Below are 26,085 nucleotides of genomic sequence, written 5' to 3' on the forward strand. Positions count from 1 at the left end.
ATCTTCCTGAGGTGAATACACACAGTGATGGTTTGTGAAATGAGAAGTGATATGGGCCTAGACGGGAAATAACTGGGGGCAGAGGGGAGGGGAAAGGACCACTATTATTAATACTGTATAGGAAGAAACAGAAAATATTTTAACGTGACCTGTATATTGGAATTTGGAGAAAGGATTCAGGTGAGGAAAAAAAGATTATACAACGCCCAGTGGCAGAGGAAAGGAAGAGGGCTCAGGGGGGTTACTGAGAGCTCCATTTTGTCTGCATTAAGCTTATGCTGATGGTTTCAAAAGCATAATTGCTTCTAAAATAGTCAAATTATGCATTATGAATACATTATGTCGTGCATTTAGACCTCTTTTTCTGCTGACAAATAATTCACAAAACAATCCTGATTTCTGCAAATGTATCCACTTGAAGCTCAGAAATTGGTCTAAAACCAGACCTTTACAGCACTGAGAGAAACATCTCAGCTAGTTCGGCTCCATTAGTAGCTCAGGTAGTTCTTCCATTAGACAGCCTTTCTCTCTCACACACATATACACACACAAGTCAGTACATACTATCCAGTGTCTATACTATAGCAGCCTCCTGAACGTTTCTCAGCTTACAAGAGCAATTGCCATGGAAATGTTGTGACAATCCCCTCGAGGCAAGTGAGTGGTCTACACAACAGCATTTCTGAGCTCAAGAGGTCCCTTTTCAAGGCTATATTGAATTGAGTAAGTCACACCATTACTGAGGCAGTCTCAAGACTGGCAGTGCAAAACTATACAGTGATTTGCCAGCCTTAATCGCTTTTCAGCTCTATGCAGCAGTCCTCTGGAAGTCCTGAGACATGCTTTTCCAACACTTGTGCAGTATAACTGAAGCATCCATTGTTAAGGGGCTGTTTTCAATATTTCTTAGCAGTCCCTTTTGTAGCAGGGTCAGCTTTTTAAGGAGGGCTAACACTCCTTCAGTGTCAGAAGGATCCCGGTTTCCAAGAAAAAGATTCCACAAAGTAAAAAAATTAAACAGAATATTTAAATAAAGTAATATCTTATTATCACAGCTCAGATTATTTCTGTCCTCATTCGTCAGCACAGCTAACCTCCTCTCCCATTTCATATAGCTTTCAGGTATGAGCCTTTTAGGGTTTTAGGATTCACTTTATCCTTTCCATTCTTTACCTCTTCACATCTTTTCTCCTCCTAGGGTTTCTCTCTCTCCTATCATTTGTGTGATACATAGGTATTAAAAATTAGTGCATGTCATGACCTGCTTGTGTACCATCATCCTCCCACTGAACTAGGACTGATATAACCCACCCCAGTTCAGAATATTCTCCTATATGGATGCATTTTATGTTGGAGATACTTAAGCTTTCAGTTATTCCTTCTAACCAATACTTCTAGCAGATAAAGTTCAGGAGTATTTGAACCAAGGAAGTGGAGCTTGCTGGTTATATAGGCCACGCTGCAAGCTCTAAGCTCGTGTTCGCCTACACTCCTATCCACCACCCAGAATGGAGGATAGTCTACATCTGGGGTCTGGTTCAACGCCATCTCTCTATATAAGGGGATTAACTCTTTATTAGAAGTGTGAGAATGACAATCTGGGAATTTAGGAGACTTGCTCAGGGACAGAAATGGCATAGCATAAGTAGGAACATGACGAGGACTTCAGTTCATGGCATGTGTCAGTGCTGAGTTTGAGGGAACATGCCCATAGGAATGATACCCATTCATTCTGCCCTGACATGTTTGCTGATGTGACCAACAGCGCAGAGCATTATGGTGATGATGCTGATGTGGGGATAACCGTTCCTCTAAGAGCCAGGTTAAAAAAGAATTCATTTCCCATAAGCTGCCAAATTGCAATTTCCACAGTCACAGCCCATGGCATGTACATGGAGGCCTTCATATTCAAAATGCACTTACAAACACCCTGTTCATCCTTGTTAGGAAATTATATATACCGTCCCTGTTTTAAGGAGAGGAATAATAATGACAACAAATGCGAATAACCTGGCAACAAACAACCTGCCCAGAAGGAATTGGTTCTCATAATTCACTCTCAAGACCTGACACCTGCATTGTCTCCAGACCGATCCCACCTTACCAAGTGGCAATGACTTCCAACGTCACGGCCCAAGCAAGAGCTGCCTCCCCTTCGCACTCAGCAGAGCTATGCTCACCCCTCCAGTGTCCACAAAGCCCGTGCTTACCCCCCTGAGGTGGGCAGACCTGACACAGTCATGACAAGCTCCATGATCCATGTGTCCTCCACTCACATTCATAGAGGTGGTCTCAGCTCTATGCTCAGGTCCACCCCATGCTTAGTCAGCACCAAACTCCAACCATCTCCTGTTTCTGCGAGCTGTCGTGTGCCTGATCCCACTGTAGGCAGACTCATGAGGAAAGTGTGGGTCCATTGTAAAGCCGTGAGCCCACTCAGCTGTCTCTCCTCAGAGAAATGCGTAGGTCCACTTTCTGACTATAAACAACATGCATGAAGGGGGCAGTGGAAACCAGTCTGGACTTCTGCGACCAAGCTCAGACCTGCACTTTTCTGATGTTTCAATTTGCCTTGCCTGCCCAAATCCAAGGCTGTTCTTCCTGAGAGACTCATTGCTAATATTATAGTCCACAGTGGCAAATAAATGTACACATGTCATTGATTAGTAGAATGACTGCAATGAAATTGCTTCCTCACATCTTTCTGTCATCTTTCTTAGCTCTGCACATGTAATTTTCCACTCTATTGTACTTGCTCTGAACTCCACTTTGAAGAGCTTTTCCATTTACTGAAATACTAAACAGTCACAACAATTTATTTGCACTTCTATTGTGCCTGCCTCCCCTCAGAGAATATCAACACAAATTACAAACATCAGTGATTTTAGCGTCCATTCATTCTAGCAATATAATCCCCAGCCTACAAATGAGGAAACTAAAGCGTGACTTGTCCAAAGTCATATAGGAAACTCACTCCAGAAATCAGTGGTGTCTTAAGGATGCTGGAGGCCATGGACACTGAGCATGTGTAGCAGAGACACTCTCTGTACATGCAGTGAGACTGTCTCCCTGAGCAGGAGGTGTGGATTCACTCCGTCTGAGTCTCCTGACTTGCAGAGCCACTGCCCAGAAAGTCTGACCTATTTGTCTGCAGGGCTGCTCTTGAAGGAAAGGCCCTGAAATTGAGTCTTATGTTGTCATAATTTAAGACACTGCTGCCAAAAATAAGAACCTAATTCCTGCACAGGTCCCTGCCTGTAGAAATTTTAGGCCACAGTTAAGACAGCAGTATGCACATCGACAGAAAATTTTCATTTCAGTTTCTTTTCCTCCTATATGTGTCTATAGTCTTTCTCCCTCTAACTCTCACCAGTTGGCTGGAAACAATGTCATTAGGTTATTAGAATAGAATTCAGCTTGCTGATCTTTAATATTACGCTTATGATGAGGCAATCCTCCTAAATCAAGTGGTTCAGTTCCTACACAGCAAATATGGAAAAGTGAAGGCTTCGGTAGGGAGACTATGTGTCCAACTCAAGTGACCAAATATAGATGGACTACATAGCTTTTCAGAAACACTTATCATTCCCAAATATCTACACACAGGGCACATGTATAAAAACTTAGGTAATTACTATAGAAAGATCATTTAGCAAGCAGTTTAACACTTAGGCTAAAATTAAATACATAAAGTAGGAGAACTAGACTTTATCTTTATCTTGTATATGAAGTTCAACTTCTTTTTGTTTTCAATTGAAGCAAAAATATAGTCCAAAATTGTTTCTGTAGAAGTCAAAATTAGTTTCTATTCATAGTCTATTCAGTAAAAATAATTATATAACCAATGTTTTTAATACAAGTATTGTGGGAGCTGAATTTTCAGTCATTCTTTTACAATGCTGAGAGCCACAGAGAATGGTCATCTTCTTCTTACAACTGAAATCACACCGTGCTAGTTTTATAAATTGTCTGCTCACACAACAAGCATAGAGCTATCCTGAAAATATAGGTGAATAATACATTTGATAAAATACGTTGTTTTCACGTGATAGAAACTATGTAAATTTGATTTGCATTTATTTGACATTTCATTTGAAAAAACAGGAATGAAACTTTTAAAATGGCACAACATTTCATTTCAACATTTTCAAAAGGAATCTGTTGCATTTTTTTATTTTGAAATGGCTTTTTCATATCAAAATCGACCTTGTTTAAAAATAAGGGGATTCAACCGTATATGAACATGTGGTTTTAGTTGACTACACGTTTTAGCTATGCCAGTATGGAGCAAATGATACTATTTTTCGGTCTCTGCATCTCCCCCCAAAAGAGGAGAGATGCTCCAGTTTGATGTGAGTTGAGCTAGGGTTTTTTGTCACAATTTTTTGTCTCAGACCTCAAATTGTAAACTCTATTACTTGTTATTTTCTCATTAGAAACAAAACCCTTGGGTCACATCCAACTTAATTCCCCGCAAATGCAGCAATAGAATTCATATACTTACATGTAGATGTCCAGGACGCAGGTCTCTACACATGAGGTGGGTTTCCCCCAAGAGGCAAAGTGAACGCAGGCAACAGAGTCTAGAAAGGTACTGAGACAACCTAGAGTAAACAGGTACATCTGATCAGACAAAGAAGTCTCTGGTTTCATTGACCATGACAGCTGAGCGATGCATGTTCAGGGATTCAGTTGCAACACAGTGTAAGCACCTAGGGCCATCTGAGCTGTCCTAGAAGAGGTAACTATGACAGAGGAGCTGTGGGAAATGTGCCTCACTACACCATATAGAGGCAAGGCAGTATACACTAAGGCACTTCAAATGGCCCTAAATATATCAGGGTGGGCCACAGAATTAAACCCTAGATGTTTAATCTAATCCACTTAACATGCAACAATACTCCAGAGTGTTATCTAGCCTACCTATTTGTATTATTTCATGGGTTTTTTTAAGGAGTAGGTGAATCATAGTTGGACAGTGCCTAAGTCTTTCTATGGCTAGTGCCTATACAACTAGCTTAGAGTAAATACGCCTTGTAGATTGATAAAGATGCATAAAATAAATTCCGTTCCATCTGATTCATGTGGCTTTGCAGTGTAATGGCAAGTGTGAACTTTGAATGTTCACAGCAAACTCGTGACACTGAGAGAACAAAACTCAGCCAGTCACAACAAGTACTTCATGAGCTATTCATTAATATTTTGCAAAAAGGAAAAGTGGGTTCAGTTCTATAAGTAAAGTATCCATGCCAAATCATTTGCTCTGTTAACACAAAATTACTCGTTATAGTGTCATAGACAGCACTTAGTTTCACTTGTGGAAGCCCAGGCAGTGTTCTAACTGGCACTTGAGGGATTCACATTGCCAGCTTTAGGCATCCCAATGAGGTTCCTAAATTAGGGAGTCAGTTTCCTTGGGCTCCCTACATAATCCACAGAGAAAGAACAAAAGGAACCAATCTCCCTAAATGCTACCTAAATCTCAAACAGCAATCCATTCTGCAGACTTCAGAGCCCTCTCAGCCCTATAGATGCTTAAAATCTTTAATAAATTAGTTTTTGGTTGCTCTCATGTGGGTATTTATGACGATGCAAGATACCTTGGGGTATCATGGTTGTCAGATAGGAAGCATAGACCCCTCTGGAATGGCTGTGGGGGCCAGGCGCAGCACCTCAGACAGCTCTAGACCTAAACTACATTAAGGTCTAAGTGTCTTCCTACCTCACCTCAAAATTCCCAGACCTTCCTACTTCACCTCAAAATTCCCAGACCTTTATCTTCAATTACCCATGCAGACTGAAAAGGACCTCTGTTTTGAGGCTAGGCATTTATTGACTGCCTAAAGCTCTATTGCAATCCAGGATTAGGCAGACAGGTGACGTTCAAGAGACTAAGTCTCTTGGAAAAGCTCAGTTTATTCTGATCTGGCAGAAATTCTATGGGAAGCCAAACATCCCTCTTGCTGAAAAGGCTTTTTGGTGGCAGCCGAAAAAGGTAATGTAACGATTTAACGGTAATATTTGAAATTCACTTCACTTCACTGTGTTTGGACTTGTTCCCCCCACAATTGCCTCCCCCTTGTCTGGACTGAACAATCCCCCTGATGTGACTATGGAGGTCCTTGAGATGTGCACCATATTTAGGACAAAATAATGCTATTATCATACAAATGATGCTGAAGAGTTGCCTCTGTTGTGCAGGCTACACTAAAAAATGAATGAAAAAAAGATTAGATTCTGTGAGATCCTTCCTTGCAGGAACAATGTATTGTAAAGCAGATTTGCTTCATTTCCTTCAAAATCCCTCAGATAATGCAGGACAACGCTTTTCAATGGTTCCCACTATAAGCACTGCGTGTCTAAGTAAATGGGAACATGGTACACTTCAGAAATCATTGTAAAGAATTACTGTTTATCTGGATAAGGAAGGGTAGTCTTGAGACCTGATTATGCCTGCTGATCCAAATGCATTGAGCACTCTGTTCTCATTTTCACATTCCTCAAGTAGCAAAACTTGACATCTGTGCAAAAACTGTCCCGCTGAACAAAAAATATGGCTGCTAGTGCAACTAAAAGGGCTAGAGCTTGTTGCTAATGAAACTTTCACCACATTTTTATCTGTCCTTCAGAGGAGTTTGCGGTTATTGTTTTTTTAAAGTTCCCACAGGAAATCTCAGCGGTTTTATCTGCACTTTGAGGGTCATGTAAAAGGTTGGGGCGTGTTTGAACACTGAAGAAATTATTCAGAATGCAGATTTGTAAACGAGAGCGATTATTTACTCAGAACAATTGAGCCCAGGCATAAAAGCCAGGAAGCACATATACAGTGAGAGAGCTAGATGCCAGCTCTACGTGTTCGCTGCCTATCTGGGTTTCTAAGCAGCCATATCTCTCAGTCAGTGACACTAATGAGGGATGAGGATTTTCAGCATCCCACAAGGTCGGACTGCTTCAGGGCTGTTCACATGGACCATCCTGGGGTTTGCATACTTGTCATAGTTTATGGAAATATGGCAGTGGGGATATATCACCTTGCACCTGGACCTCTGCTCTAGCCTTAAATACATGGCACTGGTTCTGACTGCTGTTATTTGTTCATCTTTTACACTAGAACTGCTACAGTTGCAGTTATCCTGTATAACTTGACAGTATCCTGGCAACAATTTTCGTTAAAGGACGACAACACTGAATTTTCCTAAACAGCCTTTCCATCCTGTAAAACCTCATGCACATGCATAGAACACAGCTGATATCTCCCTGAAAAGATTTGTATCTGTTTCATGTAGAGAAATGCTGAAGTCAATCATTTGGTCATTTGTGTAGTGAAATCAGTCGTCGACTGTAGTAGGGAGCAGGCTACAAACAGTGCTGATTTCATTATGCACAAAGAGCAGGTATTGAAATGATGGAGCATTCAGTTCTGCCTCCTAAAGATTCCTCACCACAAAAAGCAGAGTAATATAATTGTTAAGAATGGAGGGGTACATTTTCAGAGTGCTTTGCTCAGCAGTTTATTCTCCTGACTCTGATTAAAGTTAATGGGAGTCATGCAGCTGAAACCTCATGGATTGCACATGGTTTGATGACACAATACAGCTGCAAACGAAGGCAGGATTGTGAAGAGTCAGGTACAAAATAGCAATTTTTGCTCCATTTAACCATCATCTTTTTTCCAGCTCTCAGCACATTAACCACTTTTCTGCTGATCATGTCTGCAATGTCTAAAACTAAGCCGTGCTCTTTGGAGCATCCTATTTCAGCAGTAAAACTGAGAGCTTGTTGATACAGGCATTCGTACCTATTGTGACACGTATCTCGTGTTTTGTTACTGAAAGTAGAAGTTCTTTTTACAATGTGGACTTATGCAGGATGGTTTTCATCCTGTTGCAGACTGCTAATAATGCCTCACCAATATACATGAAGGATTAACTTCTAGGAATGCTCCACAGGTGCTACCACTAAACCCTGTTCAGTGCATTGTTCGACTAACAGCTTTTTTCTCTGGATGAAATTAACTTGTGTGATTTATGGGTACAAAATAATTCTTGGCCAAAAGTACATTGTGAACATATTGTACAAGCTGTAAACACACACTATTTATTTAAAGGGAAAAAATTGCTAAAAGCTTTCTTAATAAAGTATGTATGTGCCAGGAAATTTTGGTCAAGCAATATTTCTCCTGAAGACTGTAATCTTGTGATCTGTCCTGGTTATTTGTTCACCCCCAAATCCTTCCAAAGCCAGGCCATTCAAAACCCTTCTTTCTGTTTTGGAAACATCCCTGTATTTACAGCTTTCAGTTTTATCCTGTTAGTATCATCTTCAGACTACCTTGGACGCACTTAGGACATCTTATCCAAAAGGCCACCATAGGCTGGCAGTGGAAAAAACTTCTGGTTCATGTTTTCCAGATATATTTCATATGGAACTCAGTTTCTCAAGCTGCAAAAAAGTGTGTCCATGGCCTGCCTGTGAGTCACAGAAATCCCCATGCTGGAAGCTGAAGCTGTGCACTAAGATCTATACTACTAAATAATGGAGGATGGGGAACCATACTGGACTACTGATCATCCACATGGTGGTTCCTCACTCCCTGGCTCTGCTCTGAACCTCTCTAACCAGCTCTCTAACTTAGCTATGAAAGAACTGGGAGCTTTCACCAGTAAGGACTGGTGTCAGTCTGTGCCACTTGGACTCAGCCCTGTTTCCCTTGCAATATAGACAGTGTCAGTTATTTTCCTGAGGGTTCCAAAAGTGGATTTTTGTGATCTACTTATGAATGCACAATTCCATTCCCAGGAGGTGAATATGTGCACTTAAAAAGCCATTGATTTATGAATCTAACTATATTAAAATGCTTTTAGGAAAGCTGCTTTGCAACAGTAAGAAGTTCCTTGCTCTTACTTTTCCTTATGGAACCATGAAGAGTTAACACCAGATAAAACTAAAAATAAACAGATCATTCTTGTGTCTTGAGATTCTTATGCTGTGACCATCACCCCAGATGCTGGACATCACTCCAGAAGATCAGAATAAGAAAAATATTTGCAGTCCTCCTTGAGCATGATACTGTGCCTGCAGAAGCACCTCTGAATCTCTCTGAGCCGCTTCTCTTACTGCCAATACAAAGGGGAAAGCAAAAATCAGTCAAAGCCAGGGAAAAGACAAAATATTTCCCATCTCCCACAGAGAACAGACACACAGTTAAAGCCTCCAGGCTCTCAATAAGAAAACATCAAAGAATCACTTCCATAACATAATCTGGTTCCCAAAGATTTGCACTAAGAAATCCCTGCAGGAGCTGGCGATGCCAGAAGCAGTACCAATCCCCATCCTCGTTCCTGTCCTGCGTGGCAGGGCGTAGTGTGAAGCTGCACAGACTGCACCCCGAAGTTTTTAAGGGAGTCAGGTTGCTCGAAGGGAAAAGAGCCCAGTAGTCAGCACAGAGACAAAAGCCCAGATGTATGCACTTTGTTTGACCTACAGAAACCTGACTGTCCCCCATTCTGCAAAGCTGTGGATTCCTCAAGGGGAGGGAAGCTATAAAAGGAATGCTTTGCAGATAAAGAGATCTTTCACAACTTCCAGCTGACTTTTCTCCTTCCCCATTTATAAAGGCATAGAATTTAGCATGAATATGAGGAGTATTATTATATCTTCCCCTTCTTCACATTGAGGTTTCCATGCTAAGTTAGTGAAAGACTCTGTGGCCCACAGATAAAAGACAGTATACGAAGAGCTAACCATTATTATTCCCATTTAAAAAGCCAGATGAATCTCCTCCCTCTTTAAAACACACCAAAAAGGGAGATGCAGAAAATGTTAAATCAAGGTGCATTTGATCACTCCAAACTTTCCTGAGTTCCAAAGACCCAGCATCTTTAACGTCACTGTTTCTTGGGGGTATTTTTCATCACAATAAAACGATTCAGCAGAGAATGTTTCCATTCAAAATGTTTCAAATTGCTTTTCTGTCAAATGTATAAAATGTCCTGCATTATGCATAAGAAGGATTTGTACCTCAGCTATGCTAACATAAACAGTATTTCCAGCACAGGCAACTAATAGAACAGATTAATGCTCTGGGGTCTGTTCATAATACAGATGGTAATGATTTGTGCAGCTTATGTGTGTGCTTCCCACATAAACATCAAGAACCTGAGTTCTTTTATGCCAATCTTTCAAACACTAAACTTCCATCGCAGAGGCAATGGCAGCAATCCTCCATCACCTCAGTCTTTCCAGAGTCTTCTTTGGCCCACCCTGATTAATTAATTGAGTCACACAGATGCACATAACGTTACCCAAGAACCCAGTAGGTTAACAAAGCTATGGCTCACTAGGCAAAGGCACAAAAGGCATTCCCAAGCCCAGTTGCAGAATGCCCGGCACTGAGGAAGTTGCCTGTCAATGTAACCACCACACACTGCACAGAGGAGTTTGTCAGGTATTTCTAAACAAGCTGGGTCATTTCTGTGGCACAATACTTGTGCTCTGGAAGAAAGTTAGTCACATTAACATAGCCTACTAGCCAAGTGCTCATGTTAGCATCGTGTTAAAACATCTATCCTGTTTTTTCAGCTTAAAGAAGCTGTCTATACTGCCAAATGAAAGACAGCAGAGATTTCTGTCCTTGATCCAAGAGGCACTGGCAGCTTTGCATCATCTCGGCTTAGTGACTCAAGCGTCACTGTGAGGAGTTGCACTGCAGGGCACAGACATATCCTTGGTTCCCCATGCAATATGGTGAGAGGCCTGAGCTTCTAAAGGGAGGATGCAGAACAACTGACACAGTGAGTCAGCCAGAAGGAAGTGCCAAAGACTGAAATATCCTACTTAGTTGCCATTGCAACACTAAGAGTCAGAGCCAAACCCCATACAAATCCATACAGTCCTCAACTCCCATTACAGCACTAGCAGGGAATAATACAGGGGCTGGGGTATGGGGTTTGGGTGCAAATTCTCCATCCCTCCTCTGAAAACTGTATTATCATGCAGGCAAAATCCCTGGAGCCTGAGGGATGACAGCCCAGTTCTTCTGTGCCTTTCTGATGAAGAAGTCCCAGGGCTGGCTTCCATATATCTCATGCACACCATTCACGAACATTAGATGCAGGAGGCAGGCTGTGGGACTCTCCATGTTCAGGGAAGTTGCTTGGGCTACAGTGTTAGCCCTTTTCTTGTTTCTCCTCTTCCTGGCTCCTTGTGCTTTCCTTTCAAACCAGATGAGGCCCAAACCCATCAGCAATAGAAAAGACGGTGCCGGTTCAAAGTGTTATACATGAGATTTACAGTAACCAGTCCATTCTCCTCAATGGCGATGAAAAGAGTTGTAGGTCAACTGAAAGGAGGGATCAACACAAATTTTATAAGGTTTAGAAAACATGACCTAGGAGGAAGGGGTAGTAATCTGGACTTTCTTTATCTAGAAAAGAAAAGACATTGTCAATATATGAAAAACATTTTCCACTAAGTAAATGGTTCTTACACAGAGAGAGTTAACTGCACTTTGAATCTGCTGCAGACAGACCAAGAAAACGTTCCCAGACTTCAGGCTAAGGAAGTCCGGTGGTAGGCTTAACACTGCATCCTTGTCCTGCTCCTACACACTGCTCTGAGGCCTCTGCTATTGGCCACCTTTATGTAGAGGATGCTGGGGCAGCTGAGCCTTTGGTCTCAGCAACATAGTTGTGCTTAGCTTCTTAAATCCGCTTAATTTGCAGCAGAGAAGGTTTATGAAAAATTTCCTAGTTGTGAGGGTAGTTAGGTGCCCAAAGAGGCCACCTAGGGAGACTGTGAAATCTCCATCATTAGAGGTTTTAAAAAACAGATTACACAAACAGCTGTCAAGGGCAGCTCAGACATACGTGATCCTGCCTTCAAGCAGAGCGGTGGACAAGGAGACCTCCTGGGATCTCTGTCTAGGATTCTGCCCCTCTTTGCACAGCTCCAGCCAAAAGCAGCACACTCAGACGTCTTCCTTCAGTGACATTTTCTGCCATCGGTGCATCCACTAGCTGTATAGAAGTATTGTCCATCTCTTTCCTTCTCTGGCATAACACATGTACCAAAGGCAGAGAGGTGTATGTGGGATATGGCTGTGTCCTGCTGCTCCCTAGGAATCACACGTAGCAGGCAGAAGATAAAGAAATTTGGGAGATGCTGAGTTGGGGACCAGGCCACCACTTTCCAGGTTCATTGCCAAGGAAGGGCAATGGTTTAAAGTCAGATTTGTCTTCACCCGTGGCCTAAGGCCAAATACAGCTCAACTGGCTTGGAGAATGTAGGCCAGTGGCAGGGGGCACATTCCCTGGAGACTTGAAAGAACGGTTGGCCATGCAGCTTCCCTCACTTCATTTGCTTCCCTGTACATGGCTAACAGCTTGCAAACTGGCAACCACCCAGCAAACAGAGGGGAAGACAGGATTCCTGCTAGACACACACATTTGCCCTCACACATGCTCGTTTTGCAAACCATAATGTTGCAATTCCTTAATTCTCATCTCTCCAAACCCAACTCAGCTTCAAAGAAAGCATTTTATCCCATTGGAAGGAGAACGCCTGATCCTGCAAAATCACAGGTTGTTTGGCAGTATGAAAAAGATCATGGCTGCAGGCTCTGCGGCTTTCAGGGAGCAACTGTTGTGCCATCACAAAAAAGCAAAGAAAGAAAGGAAAGAAATCAAATATTTACAGGAGGAAAAGTGATCCTACCCCACATGGTACAAATTTAGGGATGCATTGTAACTACATTATGTGTAGCATAGCTACTGAAACAGTTTCCAACAGAATGTTTACACAGTTGTCTGGAAGCATATTGTTTGCCTACTTTTCAAAGCCAATCTATATGCAGCACACATAGCAGCATGCATGAAAATTCAGACAAAACCACAGATGCATGCAACAATCTCCGGTCAGCTCTTGCTGCTTTTTATTGTTTGTTCCTCAGAAGTACCTAGGAGAGAGGAGGAAGGTAGCAGCCCATTGTGCTAGGCGCTGTACTATCCCAAACTAAAAGACAGGTGTTTCCCTTGAGGAACATACAATCTCTGTTTAAGACAAGATAGAACAAGTGAATGTAACAGAGAGTGAGGGGCTGACATATGGGAATGAATAATAAGAGAGTTTCTATGTGCCAGCTTTATGCTCTCATGTGCCTGCTAATTGAATACACGATGCAAATAAATACCAGTCTCCTACTGAAGGCAACAAGTTAGCTGTAGTCAGTTGGCAATTTATCAGGATCTTCACAGAGATATTAATGAGAAATTTGGAAGAGCCCAAGGAAGCTGATAGATCTGTCTGGAGAGGGCATCCCAGAGAAAAGTGTCAGTGTGGGATACAGGGAAGGGTTTGTGACAAGGGAACAGGAGAATGAAGGAGGCTGGCATCACTTAGGCAGCAAAGCAAGGAGGCTCAGGTAACAGTTGCTGAGAGGGAGGGATGTGAAAGTCCTGCACCAAAGAATGAAGAGCTTGTATCTAAGTTGTTAAAGAGAGGGTGGGAACAAAAACGACTGCAAAAGGCAAAAGAGGATTAATTTGACATTGCACTTTGAATAGACTGAGAGGAACAAGGTCAGCGAGTGTCACAAAAGTCTGGATGAAAAGGGTCAGAGTGAATCTTATGTCACTGCAGGAAAAAAACACATCAAGAAATGGTGTGGAGCCACCAGACCAGTAACAGCCCATGCTGGGAAGCATGGGGGTGAGGTCTTCTCCATGTCCAAGGAGGAAGGAGAGGAGGAAACATCCTCCAAACAAAGCAGAGGTAGCACCAGCTATAGGAGAGGGGGCAACAGGGACAGCGAGTGAAACTTACCCAAGGTTGTGTGCCATGGCCAACTCAAGAACACGCTTTAATTTTAACAATCAGCTCCACTGAGCCACCTTCACCCAAGGCCTGAAAGGACAAGTCTAAGGGAAGAAGTAAAAAGATGTATGGCTCCCTCTTCTTGAAGTGCTCCTTTGCCGAAGATCCCTCTCTCCCCACGTGTAATCATTGCGCGGATTAGGACTGAGTCTCCCGCCTTAGGTTAGGAGTTAGACGGTGTGAAAAGCACTCATCAACGAAATTGCATCGAAGTCCCTGTACTGCAGTTCCCTGTGTCACAGTGCAGACAGATGTCCTCTCCTCCAGGCTCTGTGGCAGGTACTATTTATGTATAATATTGTTTATATACCCCAAAACCTCCATGGGGAGATGCCAAATCAATAGGCCAAGAGCTGAAATATAGTCATTTCGTGCCTTTATTTTTCTGTTTTTAAAAGGCCAACAGTCTTTCCACAACTCTACAAAGCCTCTTATAACTTTAACAGAAGCACTGCCAGCTGCCAGGGCACCAGGGGCACTGATGAGCCTCACTGCCCGCTGTGCCCACACCTCTGGCGCTCCTCCCCACCCAGGCCAGGACTCCATGTCAGCCCCCCCAAGGCCACCATCCCCTGCCCCAGCAGCACCGCAGCAGGGCCGGTCTCCAGCTCCCCACAGCCCTGCCCTGCCCAGCCATAGGTACTTCAGACCCAGGCCCATCCATGGGCCCATGTCCCAGCCCATCCTCAGCCTGTCCCTGTCCCCAGGGCCGTGAGCAGTGCCCAAAGCCAGGGTTACCCTGGTGTCCCCCAGCTGCCCTGCTCCTGGTTGGGGTGGTAGGATGTGTCCTGGCTGCCAGGCCCTGCCCTGAACCCCAGGGGAGCCCCTGCTGCACCCTGGCACAAGCTGCCTGAGAAATATTAGCACAGGACAGAAATCAAAGGACAAGCTCAGCCTTGCCTGGACCAAAACATCCTGACCCAGCCCCTCCACACAAGATATTTTAAGGTTTTATAAGGGCAGGGATATTTCTGCTTTCCTTCTGGTACTGAGCTGTGGAGGTCTAACCGGATTGTGTTTTATCTTCTCTACAGCAACATTGTGTGGTACCCTGAAGAGATGGCCACTGCCACTATCTTCTCACCTCTGGGCCACCTCAGTGAGGTCCAGCTGGAGCCCAGTGCGAGGTCAGACAGGGTCTGGGTCACACCACAGCTGAGCTTAGTGGGCAGCCACTACATCCCCACCTCCACAGCCACCATGGAAGCCTCCAGTCCAGGCCGCCTGCTGTTTCCGAAGGGGAGAAAGCTAGACCACAAGGACCTGTCCCCAGGAAGTACTTGAGAATCACAGTCAATTCACCAGAACTGGTCACTTACATGCTAACATCAACTCAGCCCCTAAATGGCAGTGAGCTGAGGAGCCTCAAGGCCCATGTTGACGGCATTTCTTGACAATAAGTAGAGAGCTGCTCACCTTCCGTGACACATACACAGATATGGAGGAAAAAATATTTTTTGCAGTATTTTCTTCTTCCTTTCTCAGCCAAATCCTTACTTGGGCTGTTATGGATTATTCACACAGTAGCCCGGCCTGTGCTGATGGACCAGATTGCTGCACCAATGGCTCCATGGCTTTCAAATTCATTTCACAGGTTTCCAAGAAACAGATGCTGATACCTGATAAGTGGCAGCACCTGGCTTCAAAACATGTCATCAGTTCATCAGCCTCCAATGTCTCGAGTAACATCTCAGCTTGGTGGAGAAATGTTACCCTAACCAGCTGTCATATTTCTATGCGGGGAAGTAAAGCTCCTCTCATGTACTTGTTGACATACAGATTCACACCTTTGCATTGCTCCCGGAGCTATTTAAGCACACAGAGCCCAAGTAAGTGCAATGATCTTGTTTCAAATATTTGGTGCCCCGGTTTCCCGTTACATCCCAAAAGTTACCTATTTGTCACAAGGAGCTTTACATGACTCTTTAGAACACCTGAGATTCTTTGAAATATTTTTTTATTAAAACAAAAGCAATCATTTGCAAACGTATTGACTTTGATTGTCAGAGGACACAGGCATGATTACATGGGTAACAGAAGAAAATTAACCACATGAACTGCTTACTTTGTCATTGTAAAGCTCTGAACTTCAGTATTGCAGCCTGCTTTCTGACATGAAGGTAAGACATTGTTACAGTGCACACACTCATAAACTATTACACAACACCCATTTAAAAAAAAACCCAAAACACATCATATATCCAACTAGTTTGACCAGAGTTCTGTTTTCCACAAGACCTCTTACCTTGCTGTAAGACAGAATTACCCAGGGAATAAATCGGACCCTACACTAACAAGGTCCTCAGGAATCTAATTACAGAATGGCAAAAATGTTGAATACAGGCACATTAAATAACACAGCTGTTATTCTATAGCAATGCGTTATACACACCTAAGAGCCACTCGTGGCCAATAATGTCAATGGGAGGATTTGCATCAGCTTACAAGAGTATAAAGGAAAGGAAAACAGTGTTTCTTGCACTGCCAGGAAAATGGAGCCATGGTGATTCAAAACATGGCTAGATTGCAGTAAGACCATTCATAAGGCCAGGTTTAGGCACACAGAGTTGCTAAGGGCAGCAGAATGGAACAGAAGGAAAGTTGGTGAAAGCCCTGCCACCAGTTTTGCCCCTAAAGCCACTCCAAGAGGCCAGCCTGGTGCTGTGGCACCTTGGGAGAGGGCTGAGCTGTTAGGACACAGCTACCGATGGGGCCCCAGGGATGGCTGTCCCGCTGCATCAGTGATGGTGAGGGCAGTGAGCTCTGTCCCTGCCCTGATGCCTTCTCTTCCCTCCCTGTGGTAGGACTTCAAACAGCAAAGTGCATTTCTACCCTCTCTCCTGAAGCCTTGAGCCAGATACTGCTGCTTCCACCTAAAAAATGAGTTGTTGTCTTCTGACCAAGTCTACTGCCTATACTATTTTAATCCTTCGATTAATCTCTCTGAAGCCTCAGTTCACTCTGATGAAGATCAGTGGAAATTCGTTCTCAGTTTCTGGGTGTCTTGCCTCTGTAACACTGACAAATGCACATCAGTGGGTAATTAGCTTCTCAGTCAGTAGATAGGCTGTGACCATCAATTTCTGTGAACAAAATGCACTAAATCTATGCAGTAAATCTACCTTTAGAGGCAGGACAATTGTAAAGCACCAAGCACCAATAAACACCAATCAAAACCTAAAGAACCCACTGCCAAACACTGCTGCCAGCATTATGACTGACCAGAGCCGGCAATTCCTTTAAAGAGTATAAGTAATATGTATAAAACCCACAGACAGAGTACGTCAGACCAGATGAACTCTAAACTGCCAATAGCATTGTCTAAGTGCATATCAGATCTCTCGCTTAGGTTGCTGCCAGTTTTATCGCATGCTTATGTCACTGAGATACTAAGACTGAAAGGTCATGTCATATCTTAGAAGGTACCCATCATTGTAAACATACAGTCTCTGATCTGTGGGATTATAATCAATACTCTGGATTGTATCTAACTTTTTATCCATAATGACACTAATACGACGTTCTTGGCCAGTACTCGTGTCATACATGTAGAAGATTTCCTCTTTCCTAGTGTTTACTGTCCTTGTGGCATACAGAACACCACATAACATGAAAGCATTGGAAACAGATGGCTTGTACTGTCTCGTCTGCCAAGTATTTAGCACATCAAGTGTGGTCTCATTGAGTTTGCTAATCACAATGTTGCCCATGCTATTTTCTGTTGAATATATTACCCATAACCCACTTTCATCCACGGCAAAATCTATGCCTTGCCATGATACACCTGCATAAGAGAAACGGCTACCGCTAACAGCATCTGGAAGCTCCTTCCTCAAAACCATGGTGTTTGTTTTTAAATCATGCTTCACCATATATCTTGAATTATAAGCATGATAGTACAAATAATTATTATAAAGGGCAGCACCACTTCCTTCCCCATATCTTATCCTGCTTTCATACATGGGTTTGAACAGCAGCAAATCATCAAAGGAATTATAAATTCTGTAGTATTCCAAGTATCTCCCATCTGTGTTCAATGGTGCAACCCAATAGACTTCCTTCTCTGGATTAGAGGGAGAGTAATCTCTACCCCAGGAACCATATTTGTAGGAAAATCCTCTCCAGTTCAGCTTTACAATATAGGGCTGACTAACATTCAGCAGTCCACGGTGAATGCAGCTACCTGCAATTAAAGAGAAAAAAACCCAGGTTTTCCAAATGTCAACGTTAGGAGAGAGGTTTCGCATGCTGTAACTAGCGATTAGTTTTGTGGCAAACCACAGACATAAATGCATATAGCTTCATGTGTAAAAGGCTCATTTTGGACCAAGGTCAGCAACTGGATGGCACCAAGTGTTCCAAGTTCACTCAGAAAGTTAGTAAAAAAAAAAAAAATGGAGTACATATTATTACAGCTATTTGGGGAAGTGGGGGGAGAAAAGATAGGGATATCCAACCTCACTCAGGATTAATTCATGGAAAATACATGCTCACTGCACTGTTCCAGACAAGGGACAGATCTCTGTTTCTACCCATTTGATGCACACCAGCCTGGTGCACTAGGAAAGCCCTTGGAAAATAGAATTTCAGAAGCATTTTAGATTATTTTCTACCTCAGTGGAACTGAAAGTATGGGACACAGGGGAAAAAGAAAGAGAAGCATCTGATTTCTGTGTATTTCACTGTGGAGGGGAAGGAAGGAGCAGCAGCAGCAGTAATTCCAGAGTCACATTTCAGATTTGCATTCTGCTGTCAGAATCACAGCTTTACAACAGTGCACCACAGCTGCATGGTGCCTTCCACCTCAGGGCCTCAAAGAAATCTGCGAACAGTAACAATCACAGCCTAGGAAATGCAGACAGATATTAATCTGAGTTTTCATGTGAGGCAACTCTAAAGAGAATATGACTTCAAGCTGAAGCAGAACAGCTCTGTTTTCCACATATCAACTATGAAGCCATTTTCAGGATCACGGAAAAATGAATTTAAATACAAGAAATACTTTCCTTTTACTCTTAGTGAATGGCAGTGACATTTCTGTTTCCTGATAAATTCTCAGTATTGTAAGTCAGTGGTGGAAAAAATCCTCCACTCAGAAATGTTCGTGGGTTTATGATGAGTCCAAAGCTGCCACTGGCAAAAACCAGCAAGCTTTTTTCCAAGTGTTAACATTAGCTTTTTGTATTACTGCCACAAAAATGTCCCAGATTTTTCATTGTAAGGATATGTTCACCTGAGGTAATGGAGATAGAGATGTCAAGTGACTGGCACTAGCTCACAAGCTTAGTGATACTCCAGTGTTTCCCAATTCAGTGGGGTGCCCCAGCCACTAGAAAGCCTTCCTTATTAAAGGTGGAGAATGATATGAATAGACCCAAGTCTCATGTGTCAATTAATGGATAAATTAATGCCCACAACCATTTGATGTTAATAATACCTCCCTCAGCACAGGAACTCGGTTCACTGCCAGCTCTGGCATCAATGATAAAAGTCAAACTTATCTTTTGAGGTTTTAATACTTTGCATAGGTACCATGTCATGATTGCTTACAGCCGGTATGAAAAGAATGGCTGTTGATAAACTCAGTCATATGAAGGGATGTCTAGCATATAAATAACCTATGTTTTAGCACAAAGAAGAAAGAGAAATAACAGAGAGATAATTTACCTTTTGCCCTCAAAGCTGGCCATCCATAAGCAAGGCCAGACAATACTCATGGAGCTGAACTGAAAACTCCTAAAGCCACTGACAGAAAAAGCCTGGGAGGTACCTTGTTCCCAAAGGCATCCTAGTCTATCCTGCAGATAGAGGGAAATGCAGAGACAGACCGATCTGAAGTACTGTATTAGGAAAAAGACTGGGAAACAAGGTATTTGGTGAAAAATGGACTGTTGCAAGCACAGAGAAATCTTTCTGATCTGCTTTGTGCAGGGATAACACTCTGCCTCTGAGACAAGGAAACCTGCGGCCTGAGTGTTAGAAATGTCCAAGCAAGAGGGCAGCATTTGTGCCAATCTGTAAAGTCAATTTGGGCACTGAAACTCTCTATGTCTTCTCCTTTCTCAAAATGTAGTGTTTCTCACCTTCCACTACATAACACCTTCACTCCCCACAGTTTTGTGCTGTCTTGCGCTAGTGACTTGGGGGACATGATTCACCTGCAGCCTCCTCTCAACGTCTATGAGGAAGGTGGGGAGCAGCTTTATATTAAACATAAATCACTATGATGAGGTAGATCCCTGTGTCCCCAGGCCACGTTGGCAACTTCCTTGGGGTCAGTATTGCCCATGGCAGCAGTTCCTCATCACTGAGTGTCCAGCTCATGGCAGAGAGTTGTGAACAACCCCATCTCCTTCCCCAGCCCCTTTTGTGTCCTGGGATCCTTGCGGCTGAAACATGGGGTGAACCTGGTTGAATGCTGCTTCCCTCCGTGCCACCAAGAATTGATGCGAATCAGCATTCCTGGCTTGGAGCAGATGAGCATTTAAGCATGCACTTAAGTGCCTTACAAAGGACGAGGCCCTGGAGCAGAAACCTCATTTCCAAATATAGCACACAAAGAAAGGCACTGCTGTATGGTTAGCCAGGCTGTATCTCTGGAAATGGCATGTAGCATGTCTGGTAACGTGGCCTCAGCCCTTGGCACAGACACCAACATTTGGAGGTGCTCATACCTCTGCTCATGCAAAGGAAAAGCTAAGGCAGACAGTGCAAAATGGCTTGCAGCCTGCCAACTCCATAAATCAATTTAAACTGTTTTTTTCCTTATATCTCTATTAAGTATTGTTACCTCAGGCATGAGGGCTTCTTTCAAGCTGGTGACATATTGAATATATTACTGTGCTTAAATCACAATAAACTTATCTCAGAATTAAATGGTTATTAAATGCTCTAAAGCTCTTGATTTGTTTAGAAAAACGCAGCACCGAAGCTTGCAGGTAGGGAAGCACTGCTAAGCTCATCTATATGCGACCTCAAATAATTTTTCATGTCATTAAGCAGAACACAATCCCAGATTTATTTTAATAATTCATATATTGTTTCATAAATAAAAAACAAACGTGTGTTCAGCAGAGAGACCTTTTTTTTACAAAAGAAATAATAAATTATTATTTCTCCCCTTAAAGAGATCTCTCTGCTGAACACTTGTTTGGTTTTTATTTATGAAACAATGAATTATTAAAATAAAGTTAGAAGCGTGTTCCGTTTTAATGACATCAAAAATTGTCTGAGGTTTCTATAGAGTATGTGCTTGATTTTGATTTCCTTGAAAACTCTCCCAAATTTATTTTCTTTTTTTACCAAAAAACTCTGTGGCAGTCAGGGAGTGATCTGTCTTCTGCACAGGTTCAGAAGGATTCATTGTTGTTTACTTAATCTAAACTTGCCTCCCTGTCTGGATCTTGTGGGGGAAAAAATGCACAAAGGAAACAAAGTGTCATGTAATTTTGTAAATATTAGAAGGTACTTGAAATAAATCCATATGCATTATTCAAACTTCTAAGTTTTTAACTCCTTTCTCTATTGTTTGGAGCCACTGATAAATGATGTCCTGGTATTTTTGCCTTCCTCTGTTTCATGCTTATGTGGCAAATAGGCAAGAGGAGGACTATCACAGGTACATATGCACGTACTTCTCCTTCTCCCTGCCTAAAGAACCAATACCTCAGCTCAGTTGTTTACTAATCCTGATTCATCAGAAAAGGAGTTGGCACTTAGTTGCCAGGACTGGAGGGAGCCTGACTTGCTTGGCTAACGGGCTGCAGAACTGAGCATGAGATGCATCCCGTTAGGTCTCACTTCACCCTCTTCATTCTGAAGCATTCGCAGAGCACATCAGCTTCTCACTCCAAAAATACAGGTGCCAAAAAAACTCCAGCAGCCTCCCCCCACCAAGCAGCTGCATCTGATCTCAGAAGAGAAAGGACCACTGTTCGCCTATGCAGTCAAAGATCCCAAGGAAAGGTGGGACCTACATTTAAAGGAAATCCCATGAGGGGCACAGAGACCACGAGCAGGTCAGTGCTACACTCTCACACATGCTCCCAAGCACCACATGTGTACCCTGCTCTCCCATCAGATGAACCACTGCATCCAGATGTGTAAGCAGTTACCAGCCCTGCTATGGCTTGAGACACAGGAGACAGACCTGCTCAGGGAAAGGCTCATCTGGGCTCTTACTGTCTCATTGACTTAGGAAGACCCACACAGACACCTCAGTCTTCACCAGTATCATGCGTCACAGACAGAGGCTGACAGCTCCATCAGAGAAGACTTGTGCTGTCAGCATTTAACAGCAAATGAGGTGAAGGCCCGGAGTTCATCTGACCTACCTTCAGGCAACTGAAAATTGAAGTGCCTCAGCTAAGCTCCCTCCATCGCCAATCGAGAAATGCATGTGTCTCCAGGGGCAGTTCAGGAGTCCTGGACAGAAGGCACTGGCCAGCTTTTTTCAAGTGCCTGTAGGCATGTCTCTCTCTTTGTGTATGGACGTATTCATTTCAAAACACAACCCAAAACACTCAAAAGACACAGACATCTTGGGTACATAGGAGGTAAAATGCAAGGTAAAAGTGAAATCACTGTGAGACTCCAGTAGCATTGCCTGAGTTTCAGCATTAGGTTACACCAGGTCTTCCTCCTGCGGAGACCTATTCACTAGTAACTTGAAATCCTTAATTTCTAAATGTATAAAAGCCAGAAAAAACAGCTTTGCTCTTTTTTTCCTTTCTTTCTTTTTTTTGCCGTTGAGAGTTTCATCTGACTCACTTCTCCCTGCTGCCTCTCTCAGATCATTTCAGTAAGATGTGACAAAGGATCTGCTGCAGAGTCCTCAAAGAACCATCCTGGGGTCTTATCTCTCTATACTTGCCCCGATGCAGCCAGATGAGATCAGTGCAAAAGAAAAATGATTGAATAAGTATTTCTTCCCACTGGAGTGGTGAGAAGAGAGATGCCAGAAACTGCTGCGGATAGGAAAGCCAGTGATGATGATGAGGATGATTAACTATATATTTACTGAGCCCCATTTCAGACACTCAGACACCCACCTCTCCAGTTGGAAAGAAAGGCAAATGGAGACCAGTGATTTCTTTCTCCTATGTTGTTTGAGAAAAGGCCTGCTCACTGAGAAATACAGCAGCAAAAGCCTTGGGGGACAGAGTCAGAGGGGCTGTGTACTACAACACTGAGAAGCAAGAAGATTTAATTAAACTTGCCTTTAGACTCATGGTCTTAGACAGCTTGGGGATTAGCCAAGCTCTCTCTAGTTCATATTGCCTACCCAAAATATGCAGGAGAGAGGATGAAGGGGGAAAGAAAATGCAGTCTGAAAACAGGACAAAGAGTCAGTTTAATACAAACATTATAAATATAATATGAACTAAAAGCAGGGCAAGGCCAAATGGTTTGGCAGGAATTCAAGGCATTCAAGTTTGCAGAGAAAACGTATGGAAATTGTGTTCAAATGCATAAATGAGTGCTAGAGAGCTTCAGAGGCCTAGGTGTGAGCATCCAGGCAGAGCCTCCAAAATGACCATCTAGAAAATGCAGCTCTCTTACATACTTGCACCAGCTCCCCCAAGCATCTTCCTACTACTACTTGTTTTCAGATACAGTCTGCAGGACATGTGATTGCTCTACAAAGTTCTCTGCCCGGAGAATATTTGCTCCCTGCCAGGCACACAAAGTCAGGATACACCAGTCCTGTGTGGACTAGCAGAGATCTGAGCCTATGTAACATCTGGGTGATCTGTATAGCTGGCATCTCCCAACAGGCAGAAAACTTGCCAGCCCTCCACAGTTGCTCTGCCAGTCCTTTGTGCCAGCCTCAAAGACCACCATCACCCTGAAGGTGGCCGTGACAATAGGCCCACACACATCCTCCAACCCCTCCAGCATTCCTATTGCTGTAGGCAGGAGATAAACTCACAGGTAACACCAGAGGATGTCCTCAGCTGATATCAATGGTGGTAATACTCTGGAAGTCAGTGGAGCTATTGTTGTTCATACCACCTGGGGTTTTGGCCTTCTAGGTTATTTTCTGCTCTATGGTTACCACACAATGCAGTGACATGCAAAGGTGCCTGAGCTAGCTGGCACACCAGTCAGGATTAAGGCAACACTAAAGCAATACCATTTTGGTCCCAGATAAACTACCCATCTCCCCATTGTCCCCTAAGAAGCAACACTGAGTAATTCTATTATGGCCACAAACCTATGCAGTTACATTTACCCATCCCAGAGCTATCATCCTGCTCTAGGCATGACTTGCCTATGCCTGCATGGAGCTGCACTATGAAGCACAGACCTCCCTTTCCCACTCTGAAAGCTGCCATCTCCCACAGGTGCTCACGCCAGCGACCCAGGTGTAAAAGCAGTCCCGTCCTCCATCATTGATGGAAGGACACAGTATTCTTGTTCCAGAGCTCAGTACTTTCTCACCAAAACAAAGGTTTGCTGTAGGCTTGAAGAGAAGGAGGCTGTTTCTTTCCACACATTGTCACCCTCAATAAATCAATGAGATGCCCTTCAAATACATTTAAAACATTGCTTTTTTTTTTTTTTTGCATTGAAACATTTTAAGCCCTTCCTTAAGGAGCAGAGAAGGGCCTTGAGATTGTGCAATGTGGGTTTTTGTTTCAGCTTTCTGTCTTGTCTGACCCCCAGTCAAGGCGTTACTTGCACATCGTGTCAGAGAAGTGCAGCAGCTGCCCGCACCACCATGAAGCCCAAAGGAGATCGCAATAGGAAAGGCTGCTGACTCTAAGATGCGTCTCACCTTCCCAATGAGGCGTTTGAACTAGCTGACCCCAAGGTGATGAGAGGTAAACGCCGGTAGGTGCAAGTCTGTGCTCCTTCCAAGCAGGACACCACTTCTCTTTTTTTATGGGTTCCTCTAGCTGATTGCTAACCAGCTCATGTGAAAAAGCAGGATCCTTCCCATGGGTATTGTATACAACAGAGCACTTTCTCTCTTACAATACTCTGTCAAAAGGAATCCCTTGTGCATAAAGCACTCAGGGGATCAGCACAGTCTGATAAATCCTCCTGTCTGTTAGCAAGTGTGATGCTTGACTTGGTATACCTAAACTAGTGTTTCCTAAAAGGTTTGCTCCTGTGTATCGCATCTGACTCTCAAACTGGAAGAGGGAAGATTTAGGTTAAATATAAGAAAGATATCCTTGACCATGAGGGTGGTAAGGCACTGGCACAGGTTGCCCAGAGAAGCTGTGGATGTCCCATCCCTGGAAGTGTTCAAGGCCAGGCTGGATGGGGCTTTGAGCAACCTGGTCTAGTGGAAGGTGTCCCTGCCCATGGCAGGGGGATTGGAACTAGATGATCCTTAAGGTCCCTTCCAACCAAACTATTCTATGATTCTATGAATTTTTCGGACTATCATTTACTCACAAAGTGATTTTTCAAACTGAACACAAGGTCAAGACAAAAATTATTCCAGTGGTAAACTAATTACCACATGCCCTGTGATTGTTGATACTTTTGTATGAACTGCACTCTGGGAACCACTGATCTAAGCCCCAGAACATAACCTTTCCTAGTTAAGACAATTATAAAATCCTTGTTCCACTAAAATCATTAATAAAGATCTCACTTATTTCCCTGAGACCAGAATTTCCCTCCAAGGTTCTTGACCTTCTGATTTAGAAGAATCTTTTGTCTGTGAAGCAAAAGTAATCTTCACACAAAGCCACTTTCCAGAGCTTGCATACCAACAGCTTTAGTACATCAACTGTTGCTCATACATTTCCCAAGCAGCATTAGAGCAAAACTGCCATGACACAGGTCGCTTTCACAGGAACTATTAAAAATCAAGGCTGGTCAGGAAAAAGCATAGTTTCCCACAAGGAAAGGAAATTGTTTAGAAGAAGGGAAAAGGGCTAGAGATTCACTTTTTGCAATGCAGGTGAGAGGAAGATTACAACTTTTTCCAGCTGAAAACAGCTACTCTGTCTGGAAGAGCTTGTTTCCTGCCTTCATTTTCCCTTTGAACCCATTGATGAAACATTAGGAGATGTCTGCTCAATTTTTCAAAAGCTAAGTAGTATCGTCACAGTTGTATTTAATATTAACAAAGGGAAATGTCTGCATTTACTGTTCTACCCATGCATTACATTGTTATCTGATATACAACAGAAACGCTTACCTGGTGGGAAATAAGGGGGTACTGTAGTTTTGTTTGTGGCCTCTTCACCA

At 43.2% G+C, this 26,085-nt stretch overlaps 1 protein-coding gene across 1 annotated transcript in view; it reads right to left on the reverse strand.

Moving 5' to 3' along the window:
• Nucleotides 1-17,261: 17,261 nt before the first annotated feature.
• LOC104166241 (olfactomedin-4-like) overlaps nucleotides 17,262-26,085 on the reverse strand; it is a gene marked incomplete at its 5' end in the record, with an annotated part of 17,284 nt that continues 8,460 nt past the window's right edge. The window contains 3 exon segments of the mRNA XM_009706107.1: nucleotides 17,262-18,055; nucleotides 26,036-26,081; nucleotides 26,084-26,085. The exon segment at nucleotides 26,084-26,085 is cut by the window's right edge and continues 121 nt beyond it. Coding sequence (XP_009704409.1) covers nucleotides 17,262-18,055; nucleotides 26,036-26,081; nucleotides 26,084-26,085 — 842 coding nt within the window.

The sequence above is a fragment of the Cariama cristata genome, unplaced genomic scaffold (genome assembly GCF_000690535.1).
Source record: "Cariama cristata isolate BGI_N322 unplaced genomic scaffold, ASM69053v1 scaffold14838, whole genome shotgun sequence".
Classification (NCBI taxonomy): domain Eukaryota; kingdom Metazoa; phylum Chordata; class Aves; order Cariamiformes; family Cariamidae; genus Cariama; species Cariama cristata.